The following is a 20,806-nucleotide window of genomic DNA, read 5'->3' as shown; positions in this document are numbered from 1 at the left end:
ACATCAATTTGCATGATGATGACATTACATCCATTTAGAACTCTCACTGAAGCACAAAACTGCATCCTTACCAGTTGAACAACATTATGCTGTGTTCCCAATTGCATTAATATTAAATGACAGTTGATTTCTCTTTGGTTGATTTCTATACACTGCAGGTATTTATTTTGTATTACAAGGAAGCATACATTCCCATATTTGCAGGGGACCGCAAAAGTTCTGTGTACATTTTCTGAGGAAACAACTGCAGCACAAATGGATTCTCGGACATTTGTAGCATTTCAGTGGTGGCAAGGTGGTGCAACAGTAGAGTTGTAGCCTTACCAGAGACCCGACTTTGATTCTGACTATGGCCGCTATCTGTACTGAGTTTGTACGTTCTCCCAGTGACCGCGTGGGTATTCCATGGGTGCTCCGGTTTCCTCCCACCCTCTAAGGACGTACATGTTTGTAGGTGAATTGGCTTTGGTAAAAATTATAAATTGGCCTTAGTGTGCAGTGAGTGCTCGTGTAACAGGGATCGCTAGTCAGCGCGGACTGAAGCAGCAGTACAGTACGCTCTCTAGTAGGCTTAGAATACGTTTTAAAAATATCTAAGCATTCATCTGATTTATTTGGAGTTCCTGTTATTTGACATGATCCGATAACCGTGCGATTCCTGGGAAACCAGTCAACATAACCGACATAAAGTCTCTGAAAGGAGTGGATTATGGGAACAAAAGGTATAGGCAGACCTACTGCAGAACACTTGAATTTTTGGTACATAAATACAGAAACCAACTACATACCAGTCAAATCTGCAATTAACGCAGGTAGAGAAAATAATGACTACAAAGGATGCAGTTTGTAAAATTAAAAACAATTCATGTTTTTGGGTAGAGAAAGCGGAAACTAAATTTACCACTCAAATTCAAAAGGTTCACGCTCAAAGAAAGAATGAAAATCACACGTTAATTAAAAAATACAAAACACCAGAGGCGATGAAGCAAATGTATTCTATTTTGTTCAGGGGAAAAAATAGAATATAATTCCTACTCAAGTATTTAATTTTTATGAAACGGAAACTAGATCACAGCAAAAGACTAGGATTAATTTATGTGACTGGATAAAAACTGCACATTACTGAAATAGATGTGGGCTGGTTCTGCAAAATCCTATGAAAGGATCAGTGCAGTGTCATATGTACAGCTTCCCGAGCATAAACATTAAGCGGCAAGTATAATATAAAACCTGAAATGACATGCATTTTATCATAAATAATTTCCCGTGACTTATCAGTTGGTTTCCTATTTTGATCTTTGGATAAGCCAGTCACACAGCTAAGAAGAAAATGACTGGTGCACTGTGAGAACAATGATTATTCTGAAATAAATCTGCCCTGTTACCTACTAGGATCAACATAAGAATAGCTCAAAATCCAGCTAATTGTGAAATTGAATACATTAAATGTGAAGGATGTAGTTGAATGGCTGAATGAGTAGATTTTTCTCACTTCCTTCCACACTTATTTACAATTATTTACTATTGGTGTACATTATGGTGTACACAATTCTTATTTTCAAATTCCTATTATTGTCCAGGAAGAGCAGGGGTGTACATTATTTTCATTGATAACATTTATATCCTGTAATATTTTATATAAACCAGTAATCAATGAAAAAAAACATGCTTTTTATTTCCATTGGTCAGCAGGAATACAAGTAATTAACTTCATGTTGACAAAAAATCAAAGAGAAATAAGGTAAAACTGGCTTTCAGGCTGGTCTCTTCAAGACAGTAAAGTTTAGGGTCAATTAGGTAACATGAAAAGAATGAGAGTAGCAGTGCAGTGGTGATTTCTTTACAGCTATGTGACTACATAAGAAACTGCTAACATGTTATCCTTTTAAAAAATTTGCACTGAATAATTATCTAATTGCAAATCACATCCAAGGTGGTTTGCCCTCTCATGCTGAGACAGGAGGAAATATATTTCGACAGCAGTCTCTCGGTTTTGAGGAAAGGCTTCCACAAACATTCTGCAAAATTATCCATTTAAAGTAATTCACTAAGCCAAATGTTCAATTAATCATAGCATGAATTTAATTATGGGGCGAGAAGATAAAAGGCATAAACCCTGTCAGCAATACTGCCGCTTTCCATCATATCTCATGTGCTTTGTTATATTTTTCCAATGACTGACATACAAGAAGATTAAAGAGAAAACTCAAATGAATGTTTGGATATAGTTTTACTTAACCACTGGATTTATAGGAAATCTTGAATTGGAAAGCAAAAAATGATTTAAATCATAATAAAAAATTTACGCAATCACATAATAAACCAGTCTAATGGAAAAGCTCCGGTGACTGAGCAAGAATGGAAATGGGTCCAGGGAAGGGGCATTCTTAACTATTCTGGAAGTTCAGAATAACCAATTAATGGTTCCCACAGGATCAGTGCAGAATGAAGTTACCTTTTGATATTAATTTAGAATCCAACATAAAATTAAGGAGTGTTTATCTTTTTGCAATTCACCCCAGTCCGATTCTGCTTGAAATTGGCGCAATTTTAATTCATCAGCATTTCTCAGATTTATCATTTCATAAGGGGCTTCATCAGGAAAAGAAATTGGATGTTTATCCAATGTTTAGGTACATCAATACAGGACAATTACTTGTAGAAACAAAGAACTGCGGATGCTGGTTTACACAGAAGAACATAAAGTGCTGGAGTAACTCAGTGGGTCAGACAGCATCCTGGAGAAAAAGGATAGGTTTGAAGAAGTATCCCAACGCGAAAAGCCTATCCTTTTTCTCCAGAGATGATGTCTAACCCACTGAGTTACTCCAGCATGTTGTGTCTATCGAAGGACAATTACCAGATGGAATGTAATTATTATTACTGTAAACTTTATGGACTTTCAATTAAAAAACAATTTTTTTTAATTGATGCTTAATTTTCATTGTGGCTTTTCATTCAACACATTCTTTGTTCATGAATAAATATAACCTTCAAAACTATGTAGGAAGTAGATTTATTGGTCTATTTTTTTTATACTTGGCAACAATTTCCATCGTGAAATCTCATTTCTATGCAGTTAGATTTCAATATTTGCAAAATGTCAAAACCAAAACTACATATTTAATAACATTTTGCAAATAAAATCAAAAACAAGCGTCTAAAATTTACATAGATCACCAAACAGGTGGGGAAAAGACAAAAAAAAATCTAGATTGCAAAGGAAATGTACCATGGTTAAGGCACCAAAAATGAAACCCTGTTATTTAACCCGGTTATCGTGATGATGGTGAATGAATCAAATTAGCATTTTGAATTAATGTTGTGCGGAATTCATTCTCATTCATGGCAGAGTTTCATCTTTGACCACTACAATGAGAAATGATGTACTAAGGAGGCCTTGAACCAAATAATGCAATTATCATAGGCAAACATTACCCTATGATGTGAAAGTACTTACCATTTCTTGGACTTCAAACGTGGGGGTGGATTCCTGGGAATGAGGAAGAGTGCTCTCATTGGGTGCATATCGCACAGAGCTAAAAGTGGAAACACACAAGAACAGTTGGCAGCACTATATTAATGCAACTCAAAATGGAAACAAATGCTTCATTCTAGGCTTATCTGTTAATCTTCCCATCTTTCACCCATCTTCTATCATTTAACTTCTAATTCAAATCCAGCGAAGGCACAACGTTTTTGAGGGAAGGCAGGATTTATGATCCAAAGCTGTGGTGCATAAACAGAGATCGGTATTTTTGGTCTCTTCCCTACCCTGTCAACAATACTTCACTGCCTCGTTCCATCCAGATCACATCTCCTGTGTTTTGTTATATTTTTCCAATGACATTGATATTTCAAAAGACTAAAGAGAAAAAAAGGTATTTTACTTAAATGGTCCATTCTTAAACCGAGTCACTTGGACCCTGTAGAACTCAGGTGATGTACGTGTGTTATGCACCTTGGGATCAGTGCAGGAGCAGATGTTTAATTGGATTTTCCTTTGACTAATCGCATTAATCATAGTTATACAACACAGAAACAGGCCCTTCGACACCAACCAAGATGCCCCATCTACACTCGTCCCACCTGCTTTCATGTGTGCCCTTATCCCACTAACCATCTCCTATCAATGTACCGGTACAAATTATTTTAACTGGTTTGGTACCTGCCTCAACTACCTCCTCTGGCAACTCATTCCATATATGTGAGATAATTGCCCCTCAGGTTCTTATTAAATCTTTCCCCTCTGACCTTAAACTATGTCCTCTGGTTCTTGATTCTGTAACTGGGGGAAAAAACTTGGTGGATTCACCATATTTATTCCCTGCATGAGACATAAGGAAGTGCAAATGTTGGCATCCTGAGCAAAACACAAAGTGCTGTAATAACTCAGCTGGTCTGGCAACATCAGTGGAGGGAATGGATAGGTGATGTTTCAGATTGTGACCCTTCTTTAGACTGATTGTAGTAGGCGGAGAAAACTGGAAAAGGGAGATGAGGGCAGGACAAAGCCTGGCAAGTGATAAGACCAAAAAGCTAACACCAGCTAACGCAATTTCTATCGCAATGTTTAAGAAACATTTAAACAGGGACATGAATAGCTTAGGTTTAAAGGGAAATGGGCCAAACACAGGCAGGTGGGACCAGTGTAGATATGTTGGTCAGTGTGGCCAGGTTGGGCTGAAGGGCCTGTTTCCACACTGTATGACTCTATGACCATGAGAAGTAGAACCTTAGGGACTGTGGGCCAGCAGCAAATGAAACCAAACCTTGTAGGGCCGCAAGAATGATGAGTCAAGGTGGGCACCCAAACTGGATATAAAAAGATACAAAATGCTGGAGTAACTAGCGGGTCAGGCAGCATTTCAGGAGAACATGGATAGGTATGAATTCAGGTTGGGATCGTTCTTCAGACTGGACACTCAAACCCCTTGGAGCAGTGAGTGGAGGCAGGCCAGACAGGCTGATTCCATGGGCTGATTGACTCCCCTATGCTGCATATTGTACACTTCATTATCAGAGTTACTGCTTATCGAAAAGAAAGTCTCATTTATGTTTGAGTATGTCTTAGCCAGTAGGCTCAGTTGATTCCACTAAAAATTGTGTCAACACCCCAATGATAATAAACAATGAAACAGAAATATATTCTCCCTCACCTCACCTCACAGCGACTTAAGTTTAAAAATGATTTAGCCTTTAACTGACAATTACATTCAGTCTGGAAAACAATTAAAGTACCCAAATTACAAAGCATGATTTGGTCTTTGTTTAAGCTATTGCCGGGTATATGAAAACATTATTTTAACAAATATCTAATTTAAGCTTTGCAAGTTATCCACGCTATTTTGACACGAGCAAGAAGGTAACAAATGCTAGTCCTAGCCAGTAATGTGATCTGACAGGAGAGTTTGGCGTATCAAATGAACAATAATGAATCATTCATTATACTGATTATTTACTTTCTTTTGTAATTGAACTGAAAAGTTGTTATAGAATAACACATGTAGTGGGTATATTTTTGTATATAAAATAATATATTTATCATAGAGAATCACATGCTGTAAGCACTCAGCCTTCTGAAAGAGACTAAATTAATGACTTTGACTCAAAATGTTAATTCTGTTTCTCTTTCCGCAGAGCTGCTTGACCAGCTGAGTGTTTCCAGCAATTTAATTTTAGATTTCCAGCATCTACAATTCTTTTAATTTTCAAATACCATCATAGATTTGCAGAGAGAATACAAATGAAAGTGTAATGAATCATAATCAAGTTCCAGGTCAAAAAGCAGATTCACAATATTGTGGTTGCGTGAGGCAGGTCAATGTGGGAGGTTGTTCAACACATCTTAGCTACTGTGATTATATCAGTGTCCAAAATTGAAACTTGAATCTCTTGAATGTTGAATGAAAGCCTGACCCACTGAGTTACTCCAGCATTGTGTCTATTTTGACTGCTGAAAGTACTTTGTGCCATGTTATTCCTGATATTTGGATAAATTGCTCCTTTCACCAATTTTAACAAATACAGATGGTTCTCATTTCCTCAACATGACTGGATATAATGTTATTGATGAACATTATTTGTGCAGGCCTAATTGGTTATTCCAAAGTAAATTGTGCAATTTCAATCAGGTACTAGAGAGTCACTTGAAACGTATTTTGGAAATTGACAAGCAGATAAAAATTCTGTATTGGAAAAGAAAACTGTTTCTGTTTAGCATCCCTGCTGTAATCAGACAACATTGTCTCTCGAGAACAGACGTTGCTTTCACTGCAGGGGGCCATTGAAATTAAGTGACTGCTCCTATTGACACTTGTTCATTATTACTCAATGTAGCATTCAGCCTTTAATATGTTTAGCTTGTGGTAACAAAAATAAACTTAGTTTAAAAACCTTTATTTTTGAAAATCCAGCGAGGGAAGACTAACTTTGTTACTGTGAGTCTGAAACTCTCCAACCCATAAACACCCTTATCCCCATTGACGATTGTTTTTATAATGCAATTTTTCAAAACATAAGGTTTCTAAGGAATGCAACTATCATATTATAGCAGAACTACCTTTGTATCCTTGCACAAATATCACAAATACGTTGCTTTGAAACAACGGCTTCAGATTTACCTCACCTATGCTCATTTACATCTAATATAACGCTGCATCTGTGGCCATGCTGAAAGACTAGCTTTTGCATTCATCTCTGATTTTAAAATATAAGAGAATTGGCTCCATTCTCTTCTAATTTGAATCTCCTTTCTGTGGTTCAAACAACAAAACTGAACAGCATTCAGTACAAGATATGAACAATGCAGTTTTAGTATAATACTCTGATTTATATGCAATTTATAATATTCTATTTGCTATGCTGATCACTCCATGTGATATGACATTAAGAGATTAATTAAACATCACAAACCCCTTTGCACTTCATCATTAGCTAATTCCCACACCATCAACATTGTATTTGTGTCATCCACTTTTCCTTTATCATTGAATGTTTTAGCAGTTGGCTGTATGCAATTTTCTACAGCAATAATTTGTCCATTTACCGGTCTTGCTCAACTGAAGGATTGGATCAATTGGGCTTGTATTCACTGGAATTTAGAAGGATGAGAGACAGGCTAGGTGCAGGAAAAATGTTCCCGATGTTGGGAGAGTCCAAAACCACGGGTCACAGTTTAAGGATAAGGGGTAGGCCATTTAGGACTGAGATGTGGAAAAATCTTTTTCTTCCAGAGAGTTGTGAATCTGTGGAATTCTCTGCCACAGAAGGCAATGGAGGCTAATTCACTGGATGTTTTCAAGAGAGAGTTAGATATAGCTCGAGGCCAACAGAATCAAGGGATATGGGGAAAAGCAGGAACGGGGTACTGATTTTAGATGATTAGTAATGATCATATTGAAAGGTGGTGCTTGCTCGAAGGGCCGAATGGCCTACTCCTGCACCTATTTTTCTATGTTTCTAACTGCTTTTGCAGTTATTACTGAAAGGCTGTTTTGAGAACTTTGCCAAACTCAAAATTTAGAATTCAGACAGGAAGATAAAATGTCATGCCATTAGGCTGGCTGGATTCATGTTTTGGCACCATTAATACAACATTTTAATCAAGAAATTGCCCATTTAAATATATGTTACATGTTTCATGATATTACTTACGAGGTGCTCCTTCTGCCATTTCAATAGCCGTGATCCCTAATGACCACAAGTCACTCTGTGAAAACAGTTAATTTTTCATTCTAATGTGGCAAAATATGGCAATGTAACACAATTCTATTTTGATATACGTGAAAATAATGTCAGGTCAAATGACGAATAGAAATCAAAAAGATAAAGATTAATTCCTGGAATACAGTGAATGCAATGATGATTGAGCAAAAGGCTGTCTGCAACATGGGTGCAAGTGCACTGAAAATATTGAAATTTCTTGTAATTGCTTAGTTTAGGTTATTAATGTCATGTGCTACGGTATAGTAAAAAGCTTTGGTTTGTGATCTACAGTCAAAAGGATCATACATGGTTACAATCAAGCCTCCCTTAGTGCACAGACGAAGGATTAAGGTGCACGGTAAAGTTCGATAAAATCCGATTAATGATAGTTGAAAGGTTTCCAATGAGATAGATGGGAGGTCAGGACCACACTCCAACTGGTGAGAGGACCATTCAGTTGCCTGGTAACAACTGGGAAGAAACTGTCCCTGAATCTGGAGGTATGTGTTTTCAAAATTCTGGACCTCTTGTCTGATGGGACATGGGAGAAAAGGGAGTGACCAGGGTAAGACTGATTCATGATTATGCTGGCAGCCTTACCGAGGCAGCGGGAAGTGTAGATGAAATCAATGGAGGGGAAACGTATGTCATTCTAGTAACTGGTGAAATTCATATAGTATCAAGCACAGAAAAAACCTTCATGATCTCATCCAGAAAATGTTAATGCCAATCAAGAACAATAAAAAGACAAAAAAAGGGGAAAGCCTTGGAAAGAGTGGTTTGTCACAATGATCTGTGGTGTTTACTTGAATCATTTGAGTATAGACACAAAAGAGTAGTTAATATCTGAAGATATATTTAAACTGGAAATATTGTAAATTGTGGATAAGAATGCAGAATGTAAAGAACAGGCAAACAGATGAAGGATGAGAGGGCATCTTATTGAAACATATAAGATTATTAAGGGTTTGAACACACTAGAGGCAGGAAACATGTTCCCAGTGTTGGGGGAGTCCAGAACCAGGGGACAGTGTTTAAGAATAAGTGAAAAGCCATCTGGAACGGAGATGAGGAAAAACGTTTTCACCCAGACAGTTGTGAGTCTGTGGAATTCTCTGCCTCACAGGGCGATGGAGGCTGGTTCTCTGGATGCTTTCAAGAGAGTGTTAGATAGAGCTTTTAGGGATAGAGTTAAGGGATATGGAGAGAAGGCAGGAACGGGGTACTGATTGTGGATCACATTGAATGGTGGTGCTGGCTCGAAGGGCCGAATGGCCTACTCCTGCATCTATTGACCATTGATACAATTTGGTGCAGGGAAGTATGAAACAATACTGAGAAAAAATCTAGAAGTTCTTTTTTTAGAAGAAGGTTAGCTATGGTCAATCACATGTATTTCTGTTCAAATTTTAAATGGAAGATATTGTAAGGAAATAGCACTATGTAAATCTAATAGAATTAGAACACCCATGAAAGGAGTTATATAAAGATTGTTCCAGTGGGAAAACAAAGCAAAGGTTAAGGGGATTCTAACAAAGATATATTAGATTTTGTATAATGCAAGAGGCTTTTGCCCATATTTGGCAAATTGACATCAGGATATATGAGATTATCTTAAGGGGAATGAGGAACTAAGAAGGTATTATGTAAATTAATTTAATGGAACACGAAATGTGTTGCTGCGTATACCTACTGAAGCAGAGATTATAATGCTCTTTAAAAAGAAATTGAATACATTGAAAAAATATGTGATTGAGAAAATATTAGGATATACTGTTAAAAAAACAGCAAGTGAAATAGAAATACATTAACTTCAAGTAAAGCATTTACATCTTCAAGTGCATGGTTTGACTGAGCAGTCATCTGCAGAACAGATCACACTTTTTATTTAAAGATTGGACAGACCTGTTTTGAAGAAGTTATTGTGGCTGAAAATTGAGTTAAAATAATGGTTAGTTCAAAAATAGTCCATGTTAATAAAAGGGATCAGGTTAACTTTCTTATACTTAAAACAGCAAGGACCACAATTCTGCATGAAGTATACCTCAGCATGTTGCATCAATTAAAACATCAATATGAGGTTATTTTTCCATTTTCCCCTACTTTCCTCTTTTAACCCCTCTGCTCTGCTGTGGGATCAATGTAAATTTCACTTTAAACCATATCATATTTCATCATTAAAAAATGGTGGCTCCAATGAAAGATTTTGCAAAAATATAATTTAAAATAGGTATAAACCCACAATTCGAAACATTTTGGTAAACCAATTAGTAATTATGCTCCATTATTTTAATTAGGCATTGAGGGAGTTCAAGTGGAATTGTAAGGATTAAAAAGACAATTTTTGAAAATACATCATGTTTGGATTTGAATGCAAAGTAGAAAAGCATAAATGGAAAATTAAAAAAACTTCTGCAAAACAGTTATTGTAAGTTGATAAGAAATTATCAGAGTGAGGGAAAACAAGGGTGAGAATTTCTTAAGATAGACACAAAAAGCTGGAGTAACTCAGTGGGACAGGCAGCATCTCTGGAGAGAAGGAATGGGTGATGTTTCAGGTCGAGACCTTTCATGACCTTCAAGGTATCGCTTCAACTGGATGCCAGCACAAGTGGCAAATGATGTTGAGAGAGATTGGCGTGGGTTAGGACACAGGCAGCAGAGTTTTAGATGAACACAAGGTCATAAACCATCATATCATCAGTTGCAAAGAAGCTTGCAAGTTTTACTTTTCAGAGAAAACCTGCGAAGCAGTAGATTAGAAGGGGGGGGGTAAAAAAAAAACTCAATTATCGTCCCCAATCACTACACATTTGCTTCCCACAGAGCAGAATGCATGCAGACAAGACAAAATGAGAAGCGAGGCACATCCGGGTGGCGCTACTGGCAGTGGCTGCATCGCCAACTGTCTGCCTGTCCTTTCTTCTTTTTGTTATTTTTGTATGTGTTAAAAAGTATGTTTTAGTGTTCCTTGGTTTGTTTTATGTGGGGGGGTGGTGGGCTGAGGGAAACTTTTTTTCAATCACTTGCCTCGACAGAGACGCGATTTTTTTCCGTATCGCATCTCCATCCCCACTGCGGCCTAACATCGTGGAGTTGGCGGCCTTTCCTGGAGACATAATGGGTGCTCCAAACCGCGGGAGACTGCGGGACTTTAACATTGCGGATCTTGCGATCCCTTTGCCGGGGATCAAAGTTCCAACCGCGGGGCCTGTGGACTTTAACATCGTGAAGCCCACGGTCTCTGGTAAAAAGTGGCCGATTCAGAAGCTCCATGCCGCGGAGAGTTTCAACCACCCCCTGCGGGAGTTTCGATCACCCCGATAGGGGGTTCGATTGTCGGCTGCGGGGGCTTTGATCACCCCAACTGCGGATAGTTTGACTGCCCCGAGAGAACAAAGAGGAAGAAGCTTGAACTTTATTGCCTTCCATCACAGTGAGGAATGTGGAATCCACTGTGGTGGATGATTGTTAACTTTTCTGTGGTTGTGTGTCTTGTTGCTTTTCACTTATTATGGCTATATGGTAACTCAAATTTCACTGTACCTTAATTGGTACATGTGACAATAAACTGACCTTGAAACCTTGAAGAACCGGCAGATGCTGGAACCTTGCTCAAAGCACCAGATTTTTCCTACCACCCACATTCCCTCCTTCCCAGCTTTATATTTCTCTCCTCTTTTTATCTGACACCCATTGTCTTCTTTTCATCTCTAATCTTTGTCACATACTCCACCCTTCGGCCTACCAGTATATACCCATCACTTGCCAGGCTCTATCCCACCCCCCACCTCTCTTTTCCAGCTTTCGCCCCACTCGTCCATATCACTGATAAAGAGTCCCAATCTGAAACATCCCCTATTCATTCTCTCCGCAGATGCTGTCTGACCCGCTGAGTTCCTCCAGCACTTTGTGATTAAATGAGAAGCGAATTTGGCTTGGCCCTGATGTTACCGTAATATTCACCAGAGAGGTCTACTGAGGCTCGTGCTGAACTTATACATATGGCCATATGTGGACACCAATATCTGGACTCGCAGATGAATGGTGATTATTGGATATGCATGATGTTAGAATATTACAGGACAAAAAATTCAAAGCATAGCTAGCATTAGTTTACGTTGGTTTAGAGATACAGTGCAAAAACAGGTCCTTCGGCCTACCCAGTCCACACCGACCAGTGATCCCCACACACTAACACTATCCTATACATTGGGGAGAATGTACAAACTCCATTTAGACAAGCACGCCTAGTCCGGGTCCCTAGCGCTGTAAGGCAGAATTGTGCCACCCCAATTTCATTTCATTATTCTCCATTGTTTATCTTTGAGTAAGTAAATGAAACAACCCCATTTTTGGTAAAATTCTTGGCATTCAGTAAGCATTTTGCTGATGGTCCACCATGACTGAAAAAAATGTATTTTATCACCTGCTACCTGCAAATAAAAGGATCATTGACTGCATAAAATGATCATCTTGTTTTAGTCTTTTTATAAATAGTGGGCGAATGAATGAGAGAAAATTGAATTTTAAGAATTTTCAAGACAATACCAATTCGGAAAGTGTTGAAATCTAACATCTTACTCTGTAATCATATGTGGCATCTGGATTCTCATCACAAGCAATGACCTCTGGTGCCATCCAGTAGGGTGTTCCAATGAAGGTGTTCCTTCGACCAACAGTTCTGTCCAATTGTGCACTAACACCAAAATCAACTGTAAAGAAAAAATCAGGGTTCCCCATGATCCATGTAGGTAAAATACAATGAGCATTTTTTAGAATTAGTCTATTCAATAAGTACACAAAGTTGTTGACAAATTCTACATTTGCATTAATATATAAAATCAATAAGTTCAATTTCGGAGATGTGTGTGTCAACCTAACTGTAACATGACTAACAAAACCACGGCCAATGTCATAAAAGGTTAGTTCTATTTTCCTTCTGAAAGAGCCAACAAATATATGGATAATTTGAGGAGCTCCTCAGAAATTACTGTCTTCCAAATGCATGCAGTTTAGTTCCATTCAACTGGGCATTTACAACTTGTGGCATAGATAACCAGAGAACCAACAATTATTAAAGTTTTTTTTTTAATATATATTTACAAATTTAAGAATGGCCTAACTTTGCTCCTATAACTTATGAACAAGAAATAAGTTGACCTCAAAGTGTGTGGATTTCAAATTCAATATAAGATTCCTTTTGAGAATAGGTTCAGATAAATTAAGCTTCAACAAACCATGCTATTTGTTATAAGGCTAACTGATTAAAAAAGTTTCATAATGCCAAATAATTTTGATGAAAATTTTAAATCTGTTATCTTTCCTTCATGTTTTAAATTCAAGAAATAAATGTTCCCTGTAATGTTATTAATAAATGATTGACTTTTTTTAATGCACATTTGATCCATTTCAGTAGGCATGATTAATAGTCAAAACAATGGACGGAGTTCCCAGTAGTGATATTGTTCCGTCCTAAAATTTCTTCAAAAGCCATTAAATACTTTACACTCACTCTTCCATTATATGAAAAGTAAATGATGGGTTATTATCAAACCTAGAATTAGGCTGACTTAGACGTACTATTACTATTGAAAAACAGAATGAACAAAAAATATTTTGAGAAAGTATCTAAATTGTCACCAATTCTTATTTATTTCTGCACATTTAAAAAATTGTTTCATCGTATATTCATAGTACGGCAACAAATCAAAAAGAAAAACGCATGACAATTCAAGGGATTACACATCATTCATTACACAGCATTGCATAATTATAGAATTGATGACTGTGCCAATTTCATTGCAAACTCAAACTCATTTCTGCAAGTTGTATACTTGCCTCAAATCTTCCATTTAACCTGCTCCATCCAAGTGCGTACATGAATATTTGGCTTATTGCTAGTGAATTTTCTCTCAGGTGTTGTACCATATATTAAAACATTAATATTCTAAAATTTAAGCTTTCCGTTGTTAATTTCTTACCCAGCTTCACTTCAGCATTTTCTGTAAGCAATACATTCTGGCCTTTGATGTCACGATGAATAACATGATGGACATGAAGATGTGACAATCCCTAAGAAGAATTGAAATAAATGTGCACAATTTATATATTTTTTTAAACAGGATAAAAATCTAACCTGCAGTTATGTTCAATTGCTAATTCATTGCTTATTTCATTGCTTTTGTGCATTAACATTTTTAAGAACCTACATACGAAAATAATATAGTACTAAGCCAAAATATTAAACGAACATGAATTGGCACTAATTAGATCTGCAAAGTTCAGGTTGTACCTAAACAATCCAGCCTAAAATCTGAATTTTACAATTGTTGCACACTTAGTCACAGCATACAATTCTGCCATATCTATCTATATTACTAAAACTCTGTTCTTGACCGGTTTTGGCGATCTGTGCTGCGATTTCCGAGAGAACGCCGCCACCTACGGCCGTCATTTTTGGCCACCTCGCTCAGAGCCCCCCTCCGCCATGTGTGTGCCGAGGATTTTTCCCGTCGATGAAATATGACGGAGATATTAATGTTTTTACTAAATTCCCCATTATCTCTGCTGCCCCCGCTGGAGGCAGGGGAAGGGACTATAAAACCAGGAAGTGGTGTGCCTCAATTAGTCTCTGCAAGCTGGAGCTCTGTCAATTAGTCTCTGTCACTCTGAGCTCTGAATGACACTGAACAAATGTCTACAGCACTGTGAGTACCCTTAATTTGGTTTGAAAATGAAAATATAGTTAGTTTGAAGTAAAAAAGCACTGCCTGCAAATGGTTGTTTGGGTTGAATTAAAAAGGCACTCTCTCTCTCCCTCTCCCTATCCATCCCTATCCCTCACTCTTTCTCTCTCTCTCCCCCCTCTCCTCTCCCCCTCTCTCTCACCTCTCTCCCCCCCCCTCTCCTCTCTCCCCCCCTCACCTCTCTCCCCCCCTCACCTCTCTCCCCCCCCCCTCCTCCTCTCCCCCTCCCTCCTCCCCCCCTCCCCTCCTCTCTCTCCCCCTCTCCTCTCTCTCCCCCTCTCCTCTCCTCCCCCCTCCCTCTCCTCCCCCCTCCTCTCCTCTCCCCCCCTCTCCTCTCCCCCCCTCTCCTCTCCCTCTTCTCTCCCCCCTATCCCTCTTGCCCCTCTCTCTGTGTCTCTGTCTCTCTCTGTGTCTCTGCCCCTTCTCTCTCTGCCCTCACTCTCTACCCCCCCCCCCCCCCCCCCCCCCCCCCCCCCTCCCCCTCTCTAGATGTGACTGCAAGTTGGGGGCTATGCGTCAGTAGATAGGGTGGTAATGGGGTAAAAGGAGCAAATTAATAATATTAATATAATATCAAGGGGGGTAATTAGCATGAGTGCGGGGGGGGGGGGGGGCGGGGGATAGTTAGTGTGTGACGCTGAATGCCGCCTTACCCCCACCCACAACCGCATGTTGGGGGAACAGACCCAACGGGTCTGCACTTGGTCTAGTTAACTATATTATCTGGAACTACTGGGGTAGGAAAGGACATTATTTCATATGAACAATATTTTTAGCTGAACCTATCTTCAGTGGTGAAATTTTGTATAGGCCACCGCTGCCAAGAAAGGAAGTAAATCAGATCTTGTGTGATGCCTGGAATACTTCTGCATTCTAAATGCATTTCAAGGTCTGAAGGGCAACACAGATGGCAGTTGGCCCAGACTGTGAATGCTTTTTCTGAGAAAAATCTTGTGAACAAAAGAGCTTAAAAAGTAATTTTGGGTGGCTACACCAATTTGGAAGACACCAAACGACAGAATTGAAGTAATACACAAAATCTGAACATTGTTTTCAAAATACACAATTTAGTTCAAGGACTTTGCCATCAATACATCCAGAGACTTTTGGTTTAAATTATGAATCTGTTATTAATTCTCCAAATTCAACTCCCATATGAATTTGAATACGGGCCAGACCAAAATGCTGAAACAGAATCTCTAAAGGTCCTTTTGATACTAAATCCACTGTATTTATGCAATGGTAATGGATTTTTCCTTGCTTGGATAAGCTCTGCTCTTCTACTTTGATCATAAACACCTGTACTCAACCAGTCTTTGGACTTCATTCAAAAACCTACACTCACCCGAATGATCTCTCTGCAGATGTATGCAATCCAGTCTTCCTTCAGGGAATTTCCTTTTGTGTTTTTTACCAAGTCGGTAATGGATCCTGCACCACAGAACTCCATTACAAGCTATTTGAAAAAAACGTTTTATAAAAATTAAAGCAAATTACTTCAGTGGCATCAATTAACAACCATTATGATCGAGATGTGACCTCTTATTTCTGTCCTGCACCTCCATAATTGTTATTCAATTCACAAAACACTATTACAAATTATTAATTTCTACTTTACCAAGATCAATACATGCTTTACTTAAAATATAAATGAATGCATACAAGCTTTGCATAAAGAAGATTTACTTGACAATGTGAAATAAAAATCCAGAGCTAAAATTTCAAATGTGTCTTATATCACGTCAAGATTAGAGACAAAAAGTAATTTTATAAAGACCACTATTGATTTGGAAGCCCGGGACGCAAACCTATCAGGGGTGGAAGACGTTGCACATAACCAAACAGAATGGTGAAAGCTTGCTGCCCAATGCACTCAACAGTGTGGGAGGAACAAAGTAAATAAGACTATTGATCTTTTGAACAGAGTATTGTCTATACCATTAATAACTTATCTATTTTGATAGTGCACTATATTGTACAGCACACCATACATGGAGCAAGGCCTCTAATGAATGCAAAACACATTGTAATTGATAAAAATGTACCCTACCCTACCTATTTCCTCAGCTGTTTTAAGATTATAGTTTTCATGTTACGTAGTATGTAATTTAACAGCATGTAGAAGTCAGACACACCTGCAATCATTTTATAAGTAAATGGTGGTTTGACTCATTTGGTGGCAAGCTTATTTCCACACATGATTTTGGTCAGGGTCCACTCATACATTTCATTACATGCAAATTAGAAGCAGGAGTAGGGCATTCAACTCCACCTGGATGAAATGCAACCTCTACTCAACATACCTATCTATCCTTGGCACTCTGTGAACCTCTGCCGCACCTGGAAAGACGGCTTGGGTCCTTGAATGGAGTCAAGGGGGGAGGTAAAGCGACAAGTGTAGCATTTCCTGGAGAGGGTGTGGTTTGGGTGGGAAGGGACGAAATGATCAGGGAGTTACGGAAGGAGCAGTCTCTGTGGAAAGCCGACAGGGGAGCAGATGGGAAGATGTGGCCAACCGTGGGATCCCGTTGGTAGACTAAGCTGGAGAAAATCAGCGGGTGAGACAGCATCTATGGAGCGAAGGAATAGGTGACTTTTCGGGTCGAGACCCTTCTTCAGACTGATGTCGGGGGGGGGGTCAGGAAAAAGAAAGGAAGAGGCAGAGACAGTGGGCTGCGTGAGAGTTGGGAATGGGAGGGGAAGGAGGGAGAAAGCAAGGACTACCTGAAATTGGAGAAGTCAATGTTCATAGCGCTGGGGTGTAAACTACCCATGCAAAATATGAGGTGCTGTTCCTCCAATTTGCGGTGGGCCTCACTCTGGCCATGGAGGAGGCCCAGGACAGAAAGGTCGGATTTGGAATGGGAGGAGGAGTTGAAGTGCTGAGCCGCTGGAAGATCAGGTTGGTTATTGCAAACTGAGTGTAGGTGTTGTGCGAAGCGATCGTCAAGCCTGCACTTGGTCTCACTGAGGTTGATCATACGCTGAATAAACCAACCAGAATTTTGTTTGGAAGTGGAAAGAAATAATAGAAATTGCATTATTTGCAACGTGTAAAAGGAGATGAAATACTGTATTGTAATTTTGCTGCATGTCATTGTGGTATATATCATGTCTTGATTGGTGAATATGTTTAGTTTGTGACTTTATTTGAAGCAGAAATAATAAATGAAAGCTTAATTTACCATAATTCTGACTGGTAACTACGCACTTCGTCCGAGCACATTATCGCACGTGTCATGCATGCCGTCTTAAATGACCACCTAAACTGTCATTTGGTAACCTAAAAAGATGCCTAGGTTGCCCGGCTGGCAACAGGGGAAAAAAGTTAAGCGAGAGCCCTGGGAGGTGATCGTTGGTCGGCACATACTCGATGGGCTGAAGGGCCTGTTTCGCACTGTATCTCTAAAACTAAGCTAATCCCCAATTTGTAAATAATGACCGAGTTCTGGCTTCTCTCACAAGAGGAAACATCCTCTCGTCAGGGATAATGTTCCAGCATACCGCCAGAAGAGAGAGCTGTTCTGTGTTTTATTGTTATCACATTCTCAACACATCTTGTGTGAAATATTATGTTGGTAGCCCTCCGTTAAAGGTTCCTCTGACACTATTAAGAAAACGAAATGTTATCCAAATGCATGGTTATTTCCTCATCCAAACGCACATAGAAAATGAGTCTGTCCACTCCCTTCACAGATACTGCCTGACCTGTTTTAATCAAGATTCCAGCATCTGCAGTTCCTTGTCTCTATAGAAAATTAGTTAATAACTTGATCCACCATTGTACATGGAGAATTGATGTTGTGCATTTCCATAAAATGTTTCAGAGTATAATGCCTACAACCGCATTAGTCACTCTACTGTTAATGACTTTCCTCTCAATAAAACCTAATTAAGAACATTCTACCACTGTTTTATATGGTGTGTGTGTGTGTGTGTGTGTGTGTGTGTGTGTGTGTGTGTGTGTGTGTGTGTGTGTGTGTGTGTGTGTGTGTGTGTGTGTGTGTGTGTGTGTGTGTGTGGGTGTGTGTGGGTGTGTGTGTGTGTGTGTGTGTGTGTGTGTGTGTGTGTGTGTGTGTGTGTGTGTTATATTGTGACCTTTATTGGAACTAGGTCAACAAATGCAATTAGTGTCATATGTTGCATCGAGTTGCACAGATCACACACAAGGATTTTGTTTTCATCACTCAGATACAATTACATTAGCCAATTAAGTTTTATTATTGTAATCCGTCCACACTGCAATAAACTCAAAAGCTCAGTCGCAGTGTTTAGCTAACTTTTTCACTTTTTATTTCCCATTTACAGAATGTTTGCTTTTCACAATCACAGGCAATCCAGAGTCATAGACTAATAGGAACAGCTGCCAATGGTAACAGAAAAACAAGCTGAATGCTTCAAAAGACCAAGTACAAGAACACTGAGCTTGCATGCCCGCATGAATATTCTTCTAACAGCAGATCGAAACGCTGCAATTATGGACTTAAGACAGCTTGTCCTTCTGCTTTAGGATTCATCCTAGCAACAGCAGTGGGTTTACATTTACCACAATTGGACATTGTGGAACTAGTGCTGATGCATTCCATGGTGTGAGATGCAAAATGCTTTTATATCAGTCTATGCAGCTGCAAGCGAAAAGTGCTTAAATGCAGTCTCCCTACATCGGAAATCCTCAATCCTCCACTTAATGTTCTAAAAGAACGCAAACTCAAGAGTCAAGGGTGTGTATTCGCCATGACATGAACCGGAACCATGAAATTCTTACTTGCTGCAGCTTTATCGGTACATGAGATGCAACAATATACAGTAAATTACTAGAAACATGCATCAATGTTTACAACTATCTGCAGATGGTCATGTAAAGACTTAAATCATTCTGCCAGGTGCTCATCTTGATGCTATCGCTGCAGCAGTTCATAAATGGGAAGCAAAGCACCCTTGCTCCAGTTGGATCAACATTGGTTGGAATTTATAGATAAGTTACTTCAAATATAATTATTGTTGAAGAACAATTTGATGCATTTACCAGAATGAAGCAGCAATTGAATCTCAGAGACTACATGTTCCTCAAACAAAATTCCTTTCACCAGCCTTGGCAGAGTCAGCAGCAAAGTACTATTCTACAAGAATAATGCCCCTGAAAAGAATTCTGCTTGAAGTACATTGAGTACATGGTTTCTATGCATCAGGTGATTTGAGTGAGGCCACTAGATAAAACAATATTACTGATATAAGTGGGCCTGCAGATGATGTCAAAGGGTATGTTTTTAATATTTTGGGTGTTCTCTATGTTATCAGAAATAAACAAGCAGCAATTTGGTCTCCTGAAGAATATGTAGAGAACACGCTTTTTCAAGAGATTGTAGAATATTAAAAGATTTAGGAAATACGAACTTAGACTAAGTATTGTAAGTTGTTATGATTTTACTTCCAAACAAGCCTCATTTCGAAACTGAAAACTATTACACATGATTTCATCTACATTGGAAAAGATATGGAATAAGATTATCATCCATCCCATTCAATGGTTCGCCAATAATGTCCCCGGTTTCACTGGCCAGCCTTGATATAGTTCAGCCAGCATTTCTTAAACTAAAATATTGCTTTGCAGGTCATGAACATCATTATCATCTTGCACAAAGTTTATGGTGCCATGGAGTAAAAGTCATACTGATATATAGCATAGAAATAGGCCCTTTGACCGACCTTGTCCAGGTCAACCACATTTGCACGCTGGGTAGTGCCATTTGCCACTCTATTCCCTTCGTACCTATGTATCTGTACAAATGTCATTTGAAAGTTATACCTGCATCTGTTTCTATTGCTTCCTCTGGCAACTCATTCCAGATATCAACTGCACTGAGTGAAAAAGTTGCACAGAGGATCCTCTGAAATCTCCTCACTCTCACCCTTAAGTCTATGTCTTCTAGTTTTAGAATCTTCTACTCTGGGCATTCACTTTATCTATGCCCCTCATTTTTCAATACTTCAATAAGGTCACTGCTCAGCCTATTATCCTCCAAAGAAATGGCTCCTGCCTGTCCAGGCTCTCCGTGCAGCTGAGGCCCACAAGTCGAGTTAACATTCTGGTGAATCTTTTGTGCCTCCTTTCCAAATGAATGACCTCATGCTGGCAATGGAGGAGACCCAGAACACAAATGCCAGTGTGGGAATGGGAATGGGAGTTATAATAGCTAGCAACCATGAGGTCCAGCAGGCCTTGATAGACCGAGTGCAAATGTTCGGTGAAATGTTGCAATATGGAGGAACTTAATTTTGTGTCAATTAAGGAAGAACACTGATTCAAGCCGTATCTGCTTTTTAATTGTATTTAATTTATCACCTTCCAA

General features: G+C 39.0%; 1 protein-coding gene across 10 annotated transcripts in view; it reads right to left on the bottom strand.

Annotated features, from left to right (window-relative positions):
* Positions 1-20,806, bottom strand: part of map4k4 (mitogen-activated protein kinase kinase kinase kinase 4) — a 298,343-nt gene that overhangs the window by 73,382 nt on the left and 204,155 nt on the right. For all 10 annotated transcript variants that reach the window (XM_033022583.1, XM_033022586.1, XM_033022589.1 and 7 more), the window contains 5 exons: positions 15,802-15,912; positions 13,692-13,782; positions 12,292-12,422; positions 7,657-7,711; positions 3,461-3,539 (listed from right to left, as the gene is read on the bottom strand). In XM_033022583.1, the coding sequence (XP_032878474.1) occupies positions 3,461-3,539; positions 7,657-7,711; positions 12,292-12,422; positions 13,692-13,782; positions 15,802-15,912 (467 nt within the window). The remainder of the gene's footprint in view (positions 1-3,460; positions 3,540-7,656; positions 7,712-12,291; positions 12,423-13,691; positions 13,783-15,801; positions 15,913-20,806) is intronic.

This window comes from Amblyraja radiata, chromosome 6 (assembly GCF_010909765.2).
Source record: "Amblyraja radiata isolate CabotCenter1 chromosome 6, sAmbRad1.1.pri, whole genome shotgun sequence".
Lineage (NCBI taxonomy): Eukaryota > Metazoa > Chordata > Chondrichthyes > Rajiformes > Rajidae > Amblyraja > Amblyraja radiata.
This window is presented reverse-complemented; position numbering and strand designations above follow the sequence as displayed.